This window comes from Equus asinus, chromosome 22 (genome assembly GCF_041296235.1).
Source record: "Equus asinus isolate D_3611 breed Donkey chromosome 22, EquAss-T2T_v2, whole genome shotgun sequence".
NCBI lineage: Eukaryota > Metazoa > Chordata > Mammalia > Perissodactyla > Equidae > Equus > Equus asinus.
The window spans coordinates 21871638-21884201 of NC_091811.1; the positions used below are offsets into that span (position 1 = coordinate 21871638).

The following is a 12564-nucleotide window of genomic DNA, read 5'->3' on the forward strand; positions in this document are numbered from 1 at the left end:
TATTCATTAATGATATCAAACAACGTAAAGTTCACTAATGTTACCTTTTTAAATTTGAGGTACTTATATCTACTATTCCTATAGTCATACACTTTGCTATTTTAGACTAAATAACGTTATATATAAAAGTATGTAGGTATACACAAAAGTAGAAGTATGTGTTCACTTCCTGGCATTTAACTTCAATGAAATTTATGTTCAGACAATATAAAGCCACAATAAAAATTACTCAAAATAATAAGATCAATTATAATGTACTTTTTATGATATAAATCTATATATATATATCATATACAATGAATATATAAATATATAAATATATATCATATATGATACATATATATAGTGACTAATTCTAATAATGGCTATACCTAGTGACCTAAGAGAGATGGATAAATTGGAAGTCAATAACAAGTGAAAATGTCCTTTTATATGATGGCAAATTCATTTTCAAGAAAATTGTTTTTTTTAATTATTATTATTATTTTTTTTGCTGAGGAAGATTAGCACCAACCTAAGATCTCTTGAGAATCTTCTTTTTTGCTAGAGGAAGATTAGCCCTGAGATAACTTATGTGTCGATCTTCCTCCACTTTGTATGTGGGTCACTGCCACAGCAGGGCTGACGAGTGGTGTCGGTCTGCACCCAGGATCTGAACCCAGGAACCTGGGCTGCCAAAGCAGAGTGCGCCAAACTTAACTACTACATCACAGGCCTGCCACAAGAGAAAATTTTTAAGCGAGAAATTAATTACTAAGGGACTGTAACTAAAGGAAATATTTAAGGATCCTCTAAATACGATCCTTTCTCTTATTCAAAGTGAAAACTTAGATATGCGGAAAGAAAGAAGAGCTGAAGAAAACGAATTATGTTGATATATCGAAATATGTATTTGTATTAGAATTCAAGGGGGCACACATTGCATAAGCAGAAAACAAAAGTAGAGGGCAGTTAGATCGTTTTGCTGTTTGAGAAGGGGTAAAAGTACTAATTTGGTAGACTTTAATGAGTAAAGAATGTAAGCTGAAAAATGTAGGGCACAAATAAAAGAATATCTAAAGCATTTAAATTAATAAATACTAAAAGAGGAAAGTGAAAACAAAATTAATTGTGAAAGATAAAACAAAGAAAAAGTAGAGTTTGAAGAAATAGTAGTGTTCACCCTAAATTAAAAAACTACATTATACTTAACAGTTAATTGCTTCTACATATTTGCACAAATAAATCAATAATATTATATTACATAATAATTTTATAATTCTATTTAATAAAAATAGAATAATATTCAATTTAAATTCCAAGAGTGTTTACATTTAAAATGTTTGTCTTGATGAGACACTCTTTTAACATAAGCATAAAGAAAGATGAAAGTAAAAGGTGAAAAAATACATGGCGCAACACAAACCAGTAGAGAACTGCTATAGTTAATGCACTGTCACAATGGAAGGCAAGAACCATTGTCAGAAATGATGACACATGTTTCATAAGGATAGATTGACTATCCAAACCATTAGTGATGTGTTTTAAATCCACATGTTCCTAATAATATAAGTTCAACATAGATTTCAAGAAATTGGGAAGTGAAAAGTCATGAATGGAGCTTTAAATCATTTTCTCTCACTGTTTATCAAACAGGTATACCAGTAAGGTAATAAAGATTTAAACCAGATAATTAACCACTATATATATGCACACACACGCACACACATTATACTAATATAGAATACACATATATTTAACTTCACATGGCAATTTTCCAAAAATACACTGTATACTCATATTTCTAAGCACTTTAATATAAAATAAACAGAACTGTGGTGTCATGGGAGGAGCTGCTAGCCAACTTTGGCACGTGTGCACTTGAAATGTGGGTATTCACATTTAATTTTTAATTCATTAAAAATAAATAAAATTTTAAGATCAGTTTCTTAGTCACACTAGCTATGTTTAAACAGAGATGGAACATTACCAGCTTCACAGAAAATTCTCTAACTAGAGTTACCCAAAAATAGATGTCAATAACCAAAACTGAAAACTCCTAACATACAGTTTGAAATTCAGTAACATTTTTCTAAATAACATATGAGCCAAATAATTAATCACAATAAATGTTTACAATTTTTATATGAATTACAGAGAGATCCGTCTTGTGAAATATTGATTGCCTTAACTGCTTATCTTACAAAAAAAGAAAAAAGAAAGGCAGAAATGAGAACATGCATCACAAGAAACTAAAAACAGGAAAGCTAAAATTAGAGGAAATTAAGTCCAAATGAAGTACAAGGAAGAAAACAATAAATAGTGACAAATTACCACGGGGAACCCTAGTGGCCTAGTGGTTAAGTTTGGCGCACTCTGCTTCAGTGGCCCAGGTTCGGTTGGTTCCCAGGCGTGGACATACACCACTCTGTGAGTGGCCATGATGTGCTGGGGGCCCATGTACTAAAACATAGAGGAAGATCATCACAGATGTTAGCTCAGGGTGATTCCTCTTCAGCAAAAGAAAAAAACTATCAAGACACAACAAAATTACAATAGAGAGGATCAACAAGGCCAAAGTTATTCTCATTGCAAACACTTAATAAAATTGATAAAAGACCGTTGAAGAAAAAAGTAGATAAAACATAAATCTTTTATATCTAGATTAAACATGAGAGTATCATTATAACATTAAACACATAATAAAACCATATAATAAATACATTTTAATATCTGTATGAAATAGAAAATACCTAGAAAATGGAAATTATTCATTGCCCTACAACAAACAGAAGCCTGAGTAAAACTAACATGCATTAAAGAAATTGGATTCCTTATATAAACCTTTTTACAAAAATATCTACAAGCTCAGATGGTATCAGTAGTGAATAATAACACTTGAAAATATAACAGTACTCTTACACAAAGTCTTCCACGTAACAGAAAAAGAGAAATGCTTCCCAAAATAGCCTTAACAACAAAATCTGTCAAGTATGTAGCTATAAATGAAAATTCAGTCTAATCCCTTTGGGAACATGAATGAAGAAAAATATGTTAATGTAAATATAACATAAGCACTGATTTTTATAAAAAAGACAATAAAGAATGATCATTGTGGTTTTATTTCTCTTTCTGTGTCTTATGGGTTTGCCTATTCTTGATATTTCATATAAGTGGACTCATAAAACATGCGAGCTTTTAAAAGGTCTGAATGCCACAAATATAATGTTGAGTAAAAAAAGCCAGACACAATATAAAGATGCTTGTACTTTTTGTTATGAATATTATATTCCAATCATTGCTTTTGAAAAAATTTTCATTAATAAAACAAATAATATAATTAATTTTAAGGCTTATGCAATCATAATATTATTTCCATTTCATGAAATTGAAAGTTATCCAACAGAATCCAAACTCAGGTGTTTCCATTATAAAGCTTATGCTTGCAATTATATATAATTGGAGATCCACAACTTTCTGCTTTGAGGCCAGATGAGTATAGGAAAGCACAGTTATGTTTACCAGATGATGATTCTGTTATGCTGTAATGGAAAAATGCATAATTCAGTTGTTATATGGTATGGAGACAATCCATAAAACAATAACATTTTCTGGGTAACTATAATAAAAGTATATTTTGAAAATGGATAATGACATTTTTCATATGACATTTAGTAAGAATTGATTATTAGGAAAACTGAGGAATCCATTTTTTAACATTTATATCAACATTTCATTAATTTTCAACATCTTTCTTCATATCTATAATTCAACTTAAACAAATGTATTACTATTATTGTTCTGAATTTTTCTTTTTTATATTTTCTTCTTCTATATAGCATTATTAAAAACAACTTACTTCATTTTGAAAGTTGAGCCATTTATTGACATCCACGCATGATCACTGCTGTTACGAAAGACTCCAATCCATGATAGAAGTGATAGGGAATTCAGAAATTTCTACCCCAAAATAAAGAACTTTTACTTAAATAATCACTAAAAAAGCTTTTATTATTTGTTAACCTGCAAATAGTTTATTCTTTCATAGGATCTTTAATTTTCAGAATGAAATGAGAGTGTTAGATTTTAATCAAATGCCAAAGATATAAGTTGAAAAGGATTTTTCATTTTGCCAAAAACTTTCGTCATTGTAGTTTTGTTTAAAATTAACACTGAAACACTTATAATTAGTAATTTCATTTTCTTCTTATGATAATAAGGAAAGTTCCAATTCATGTAATTTAATAGATACAAATGTTGACAAAAGTAACATAGCAAGGCTTTAAATAAGTTTCCAGATACTGTGATATTAATTTCTTCAAATATTGTGATTATATCAATGTTTTTTCTACTATATTTCTCAATTAGAAGAAAGTTGTTGGATTACCATTGGGGAAATAAATGACATAAAAGCCTAAAATTTGGTTTTCTGGGCTCCACATAATTCTGAGCCTCAAATCGATCTGTTTCTATATTTATACAATCTTATTGTCCAGACAAGGTGTCATAGGCTAATTTCTCCTGGCTACTCCCTGCTGAGTACAACTATAAATTCAGGAACTACTGGAAAACAAAATTAAAGAAGAAATCTGAAAGATGAAAAGAGAAAGACAAAATGGATTGAGACCTTGGGATTCAGGAACAACAGAGTGATAGGACATCTTATATCCCGCATCCAACAGAAGGAAGTGACCTAGGCCACTGCTTCCCAGCAGCCAACCCAGCAATAGGAAGCCGTTCCTCCACTGTGTTGAAACAAATCCTGTCCAGCAACACCAGCTAAGCCTTAGAAGGGTGATGGATCAGGAAACCCGCTAATAACCAGAAGCCAGAGGAAGTGCTTCTCTTCCCCCACCAAGAGACACCAGGGTGTGTGTGAGAGTGCAGAGGGGTGGAGGTGGGACCAGCAAAGGTAGTAAAGTACTCATGCTGGGAAGTCTTTTTATCCCTGTGGGCATGAGACTCATGTCCCCAGCCAGGGACATTGGATAGAACGGATTTCAAAATTTTGCATTCACATAATTCAGCAATGAAAACTAACAAACTACAGATAAATGCAATAATATGGATGAATTGCAAAAATATCATAGGAGAGTGAAAAGAGAGGAGGAAAAATGCACATTGTGTGATACGATTAACATGAAGTTGAACTAATCGAGGAGATTCTGTGATCGCAAAAGTCAGGGCAGCCGTTAAATAAGGAAAAATGAGAAGTGCTAAGAGTGCACCCCGAGGTGGGGCTGCTGAGGGCTGGAAACTTCTATTTTGAGATTTCATTTGTTATAACATGATTATATTCACCTGTGATCAATCTGTGCAATCATGATATGTTTAATTTCATTGGTGGATGGTAAAATTAAAAGGCAAAATTTATTTTAGAAAAAAACATTTATAGAAACCTGGTTTTCTATGAACAGTAAGAACTGGAAATTATCAAATGTACATTAGTAATAAAATATAAACAAAATATCATAAGGTCGAACAAAGGAGTATTGCAGAATTTAAATTAACCTACAATATGTACAAAAATATGGATGAATTCTGCAAATATAATATTGACTGAAATAAGCCTTTAATAAAGTATATGAAACATTTAAAATCTTACCATTTCTTCTTCATTGTCTATATAAAGCAGATTAGAGTTCCTGGAAGCACAGGCCATCAAACTCTCATTCCACGCTTTTTTTTCACTACCAATGTAATAGCAATTGTTGGAATATGTGATCCACTTCTTCGGATAATGACGACAATTACATGCTGAAGAAATATTATGAATTGTTATGCAAAATAATTTGAATTTTAAAAATGAAAGCTAACTTACATTCTGCATAGGTAGAAACATATATGTACATAGCATATCTATGCACCCTCACAGGCTTGTACATATAAAACAAAGCACACTCATACACACACTTACAGACATGGTCAGCCTCTCATGCTCTAATTTATAAGCTCACATAAAACAAACACACAAACAAAAATATCCACTCTATAAATGCCTTGAAATTCAATGAATGAAACCACTTTTTTAGAATATTAAAATTATTTATCTCTTATCAATAGAAAATTTGAGTCAATTGGCAACAATGTGTATGATGATTTTAAATGAATACATCTTCATATTGTGGCATAAGAAGGAATACTCTCCTATAATAACTTTTTATGAACATTTATTACCTTATTTTGTAATTCACTTTCCCCCCAAAAATCTATGATTTTTAACCAGTGTAAGACAGAGACAAAATAAAAACTATAGTAATATCAGAACTTTGAAAATCATTATATACCTTTCTGGTTCTTTGCTATCAGGGATGAATCGTTCTGCTCCAGGATTACAGTAGCTAGAAATATTAAAGTAATCATCATAAAAATTAATAGTGATCTAAATAAATCATAATTTTAGTTTCTTTCTTTGAAATTTGTTTTATAATTTAGAATTAGAATAATCTGGAAAAATATAATTACACCAAAAAATAATAAAGTAATAAAGATCGAGGGAAAAATATTTCAAAAGCTTTCAGGACCAACTTCACCATCTTTTACAATATTTGGTTTAACTAATCACAAAAATTAAATTATATTTCTCAGTAAGATCGTTCAGTCTCCTAAAACACGTCTTTGAGGTGTGAAGTCAAAATATAAGCATATATATGCATGTATAGTACTCTCTAAAATCATTCTGTTATTTATAATTTGACGAATTCAGCATAATCTTTCCACATTCAGTCTAAATTCATTCATTAAAATACGAATTCTATCCCTCAATATTGTGAAATGTATAGAGTCATTGACCATCATTAAGGTGAAAGTTCCCTTACAATCTTTCAAAAATTTACTTACAGGGAACGAAGAGCATCATTTTTACTACAATATACATCAAGATAAAGCAGATGACTCCCAGGATCAGAGCAATGAGCTTCTCCGGAGGTGATGGCAAATCTGCAGGGAGACAAATAGAAACACTGAGGAAGGAAAGATGCAGATAATTCTTCATACAGTTTACATACAAATGCTAAGGGAATCAGATATTTATACTTGGAACCCAAACCCATATCTACCATTGTAATCTCTCTCTCAGAATATATTCTATTGCATTTTCAGTGAATATAAGGCTCTACAAGTTGTTGGTCAAACACTACAAATTTTAACAATGCCTAAATAAAATTAGTTCTCAGATTTTATATTAGAATACCATATTCCAATTTCAGTCTCTGATCCTCACAAATGAAAAATATTATTTTCTACTCTTTCCTCACACCTCTGTGCCCCAGCTGCACACCCTAGAACAGTTATATTGTATGTCTACTAAATGTTTTACTTTGCAGCAGTCGTTCTTATCATTCCATTGGAGATACTGAGAAGCATTTCCAATGTTTAACTCCACATCAGTGATTTCCTGTTCAGTTACTGAAATGGAGCTTAGTGGCCTTACCTTTCATTTGACATCTTCTTGGGTCCTTAACAGAATTCAGTTCTTCGTAGTCTTCTCTTTGGTCATTCATCTCTGCTGCTGAGTAATGACAGGGACTTTGTTCTATGATAACTGATCTTAAGTAGTTAATCAATGGTGTATATAATGACAAGATTGATAGTATAGTTAAATGGGTGGAGTGTGAAGTGAGTAATAGTACTCATTTGCATTTGAACAATGTAAAAGTCTAGTTTCCTTAGAGCTCTATTTATTCACTTTCATTGAGATATAATTGACATCCAACATAATATTAATTTCAGGTGACTTAAAGCTTTAAATAAGTGTTTTATGATAGAATAGTTTTTAAACGATATTCTATGTTTCACACAATGTTATTGGTTGGAGCAATGAAAAGCAATCAGTTAGTGTGGAATAAAGAAGATGATGGATAATAATGTCCTTATTAATTTAAAGTCAGATTCTACGGACACAATTTAACACTATTGGAATAACTGTTAAAATTAAAATGCCATGTTGGAAGAAAAATGATGCAGCAATTTTTATGACAATTTTTAATTCATTAATGGTTAAAGATTGTGTTCTAAAGTTGAGGAAATAATGGTATTAGCATACACAGTAATTTCCTGCACTAAATTAATTTTATTTAGTGACTTACATTTATTTATTGAAAGGGGATGAGGCGTTACCAATTAAACTTTATTTTGAATGACCATGGAGTTCTGAGAAAATATTAAAATTTCAAAGATATATTTTATAAAGTTTACATTTATAAATTTTAGTCTCCAAAATTGCCCAAAACCTTGTAAATATTAAGAATAAAACAACATATTTTTTAAATATACACATGTAATTGGCAATTGATTTAATGACTAAGATATGAAACTATAAAAGATCGATAAAAGTGTAGATGATTTATGGAAGCACACTGTTGGTGCAAGCTTCCAGAAGGATCTTATGGCTGTGAAATCAGAGGGTAGCTTCAATTGTGTAAGCAATTGTGATTAATCAGAGAATTTAATTTAATAATTCAGACAAGGGGCTCGTTAGTCAGTAAGATCTGGAATCAATTCTGGTTTGGAAACTTACAACATGTGACCTATAAAAAGTTACTTAGTTTCTAGCAACTTCATTTACTAACCTAAAATGGGAACAAAAATATATACGATGTAATGCATGCAAAACACTTAATACTCAATCTGGCCTTTATAAGCTCTCAATAACATGCTAGTTATTTTAATTATTATTTTAACACAGTTGTCTATTATTTGTGAACCTTATCAGTTAGACAGTCTAACTTAATTCTTTAGACAGGATTCTCTTTATCAGTGTGGTATACCTTTTTCTGCAATGTTTTGTTCAAACATTTGATAGTTTACACTTAAGTTTAAATTAGCATACTATGGAAATTAGCTCACTGTGATTTTTACTAAAAGTCAAACTACTGTATTTAATCTAAGTATATGTACCGATGGGTTACATTTCACCTTCACGATTGGATGAATGCATTTTAAGAATCTATTTTTAAAGCCTGGGCTAAATATAAAAAAATGTATAAAATAATATCTATACTGATTACAAAATCCAAAATTAACTGTTCAGTGTCATGATCCTTAGGAGATTTCACTTTAAATTAATTGATTTACAAATCCAAATATGCATGTGTATACACACTTGACTAATCATTCACAGGCAAGAATTTCGATATTTAAGAAATCCTCCAACTTATTTCATGTTTTTATGTTTGTTTTTTATCCTTAATTATTCAAATAAAGACACTAATATTCTTTTTGATTTGATTATATATGAACTTTTGCATCATCTCTAGCATTGGTAATCCCCCACTAATTGAGTTGAGCTAGTAGAGAGACAGGAGAGTAGCATCACATACCTTCTGTTGCCCAGAGAGTCGTGTATCCTCTAGTCTAGGGGGGCCGGGTTACTCTTGTAACAAACGATATCTGCGGACTTCACGGACTGCTCTGAGAAGGCTCAAAGTGAAGCAATAGCAGAAAAAGTAGATTTCTCATCAGTGTGTCACTTCAAGTTTGAACAGGAAATTCTTACACGTGGGCTATTTTGAAGACAGTTTATCACCTCACCCACCATCAGAATACCGGAGACTTTGAGTTTGTAATGTGTCATTTAGTTTATACATTGGCCAGTGCCTCTGAGAAATTGTTTCCCTATTCTAAAAGATATCAGGGAGACATACTTGACCGCTTCATGCTGTTAACTTGCTTCCTCTCAATCACAAACACTAAAAACTTCGGTTTTGTTGAGAGTATCTTAGAAGTTTAAGTTCTACTTTTAGACAAGGTTGCTAAATTTTGAGATTTCACACTTCTTTTCCTCATACTTTCATATGTCATTTCTATTATAGTGGAAAAAATTCTAAAATCATAATCCCATAAACAATAGATATTTAGTAAAATTTGTCATTAATTATTCTGAAGAATGACTCCATTTTCAACTTATGGTAACTCTCACGATGATCAAGTCCCAATTTTTTTTCTCAATTCTTCTGCCTTTGTTCTTAAAATTCCTGCATTCAATTTTATTACTCATAAATAAATTATTTAGATGTCTCCTGATAAAAATAAATGTCTCTGGGAAAGAAAAAAACATTAAACAATATTGAACTAAGTCACCATGCCAGAGATTGATTTATGAAATTACTATTCATTATATTGTTCATTGACTCATCCTCCATTTGTAACTAATTCTCTATGTTTTAATAGGAATTTTTGTTGTAAACGACAAAAGCCCAAGTCTAACTATGTAGGGGGAAAACAAAGGTAATTTTTGAAAATTTCAGTACCTAAAAAATGGTGATAGCATAAAAAGTAGACTTTTAAAACACAAGTTAAATGACATATGAACATCAAAAGAAATAATTTATTAAATTTAAATGATCTAGTTTGTATAAAATGGAATTATTTTTTATCATTCTTCATTTTGTGTCGAGAACAACGGAAATGTTTAGCTATCATTCCTCAGGAAATTAAACAGTGTTAGAGCATGCACGCTCAACAAGCTGATATCACTGACAAGGGGACAAAAATGGGTTCTGGAGGACAGTGAAAAAAATCTTATTCATTTTATATATAAAGCACAAATATACATAAAGTACATAAAGAGAGGTGTAGTATATTTTTGGTTTTGAATTTTCATGGGGCAGGCTAAGAAAATATGGCTGTAATGGCTCCTTAGTGGGTTGAGGACAATAATGAAAAAAAAGGTTGAAAATATGGTACTAGATGATAAGATGCAAGAGGTAAAAGGGCTCAGATCAACCAGGCTTTTTAAGACTTTAGCTAGGTTTGAACAGATGAATAACATGATCTGATTATATTTTAATAGTGTCAATTTGGCTGCTGAAGTGAAATACAGAATAAGGTCAGAAATAGGGAGACCCTTAAAATAATCCAAGCAAGAGATGATGGTGGCTTAGACCACTGTAAAGAGTGGAAGTGGTGAGAAGTGACTGGATTCTGGCCTATTTTGAAGTTAGTGTTAATAGGACTGTAACATAGAATGTGGTCTGAGAAAGAAGGACAGAAGTCAAGGATGAAGCATGACTTTTGCTTTGACCAACAGGAAGCATTTTGTTTCCATTAAATGAGTTGGGAAAGATTATACATGAGGTAGATGTGGGGCAGAGTGGTCAGACGTTTGTTTTCTGATTGGACATGTCAAGCATGATTTATCTATTAAACATACAGCTGAAGCTGTTGCATAGGAACTCAGATATCTAAGTCCTGAGTTAAATTTTGAGATTTGGTCTGGAAAGTATAAAATTGGGGTTTTCAGCATATACGTGGTGCTTGAAACTAAGGGACTGATAATATCACCAAGGAAATTCGATGTGAAAAAGAGGAAGTCCAAGGACTGAGCCTTGTGGCACTCAGAGATAAAGAGGGAAAGGTGAATTCAGCAAACAAGACAGAAAGATATAGCAAGGAGACAGAAATAAAAACCAAGAATATGTATTGCCTTGGGTGCCAAGTGAAGAAAAGATTTCCATGAGGCCTGAGTGAACCACTGTGTCTAATGCTGCTGCTACCTTGAGTAAGATGAGAATTTATTAATGGATTTACAAAGTAGGGAATAGTTTGAGTGTTACTAGGGCAAACATCCAATGTGATTGGTTTAAAAAAAAAACAGGAGAAGAATTTGAAATAGTTTTACCATGATGAGCCAGATGTTTATTAAATGTATGTTTTCTGATGATGATGAATTGTTCTTCTTGTATCTGAGTATCATATGTGTCATCAATCCTGAGTATAATCAGTTCTGGTCTCTTCTAATATTACTTGTCCTCATTTCCCTATCTTTCCATCCCGGAAAATTTATCCTTCATGTCTTAGTATCTTTTCTAGTTTCTACAGTTTCTCTTTTCTTCAATTGTTCTTTCAACTCAATTACTTTCTCCCTAAAGGTTTCTAATCTGGTTCTTCAATCAATCCACTGACATTTCATCCAAATAATTTTGTTTTAATTTCTAGAATTCCTATTTGTGACTTTTCCAAATTTTTCTGGCTTCCTCCCATCACACAAATCTCAGGCACTAACTTCTTTTTTAATGTGTTCCTTTCTATCTCTTATATTTTATTGATTTTAATATATATAATTTATAATCTATATTCCAGAATTACATCATTTGATATCTCTTTTTTTATTGCATGACTTGAAATTTTGAATTGTGGCTTTCAAATTCTACACAAATTCTACGTGGATTGAGAATGTCTCTAGACATTTTCTATTTACACTTTTTTCTATATACCTTAATTTTATTTTATATGTATAGTTGTATGTTTATATTTTGCCCTCAATCATCACAAAATATCAATCTTCCTGATGGTTTTAAGGAGATTCCTCATCCGTCAAACCTTGCTTATATTTTTATTTCTTATTTCTCTACTTGTTTTTTATGCTGAGTATCTCTGAAGGGGAGGCAAGTTCAGATTTAAACTCTTCAATCATTACATGCTGCTTTTTCTACTTGCTGTTTTATACCAAAGTAGTAGCTGTTGAGATGAAGAGACATTTAACTATACACACAAAAGCCATCATTTTCCCAATATCATTTCAGGAAGTATCACTACTTCTGTTGGAAAGTCTTGTCTTGGATCAATTAATTTCTTGTTTAGACT

General features: G+C 31.5%; 1 protein-coding gene across 2 annotated transcripts in view; it reads right to left on the bottom strand.

The window, feature by feature from the left end:
- Positions 1 to 318: 318 nt before the first annotated feature.
- The window catches only part of LOC106834100 (NKG2-A/NKG2-B type II integral membrane protein-like), a 34962-nt gene continuing 22716 nt past the window's right edge, over positions 319 to 12564 (bottom strand). Inside the window, exons 1-7 of one of the 2 annotated variants that reach the window (XM_070494400.1) lie at positions 9300 to 9420; positions 7412 to 7489; positions 6820 to 6918; positions 6267 to 6320; positions 5585 to 5736; positions 3839 to 3939; positions 319 to 3521 (exon numbers count right to left, since the gene is read on the bottom strand). In XM_070494400.1, coding sequence (XP_070350501.1) covers positions 3395 to 3521; positions 3839 to 3939; positions 5585 to 5736; positions 6267 to 6320; positions 6820 to 6918; positions 7412 to 7481 — 603 coding nt within the window. In that variant the 5' untranslated portion in view covers positions 7482 to 7489; positions 9300 to 9420 and the 3' untranslated portion in view covers positions 319 to 3394. Of the gene's footprint in view, positions 3522 to 3838; positions 3940 to 5584; positions 5737 to 6266; positions 6321 to 6819; positions 6919 to 7411; positions 7490 to 9299; positions 9421 to 12564 lie in introns of those variants that run through there. The other variant, XM_070494401.1, reaches the window with a different exon arrangement.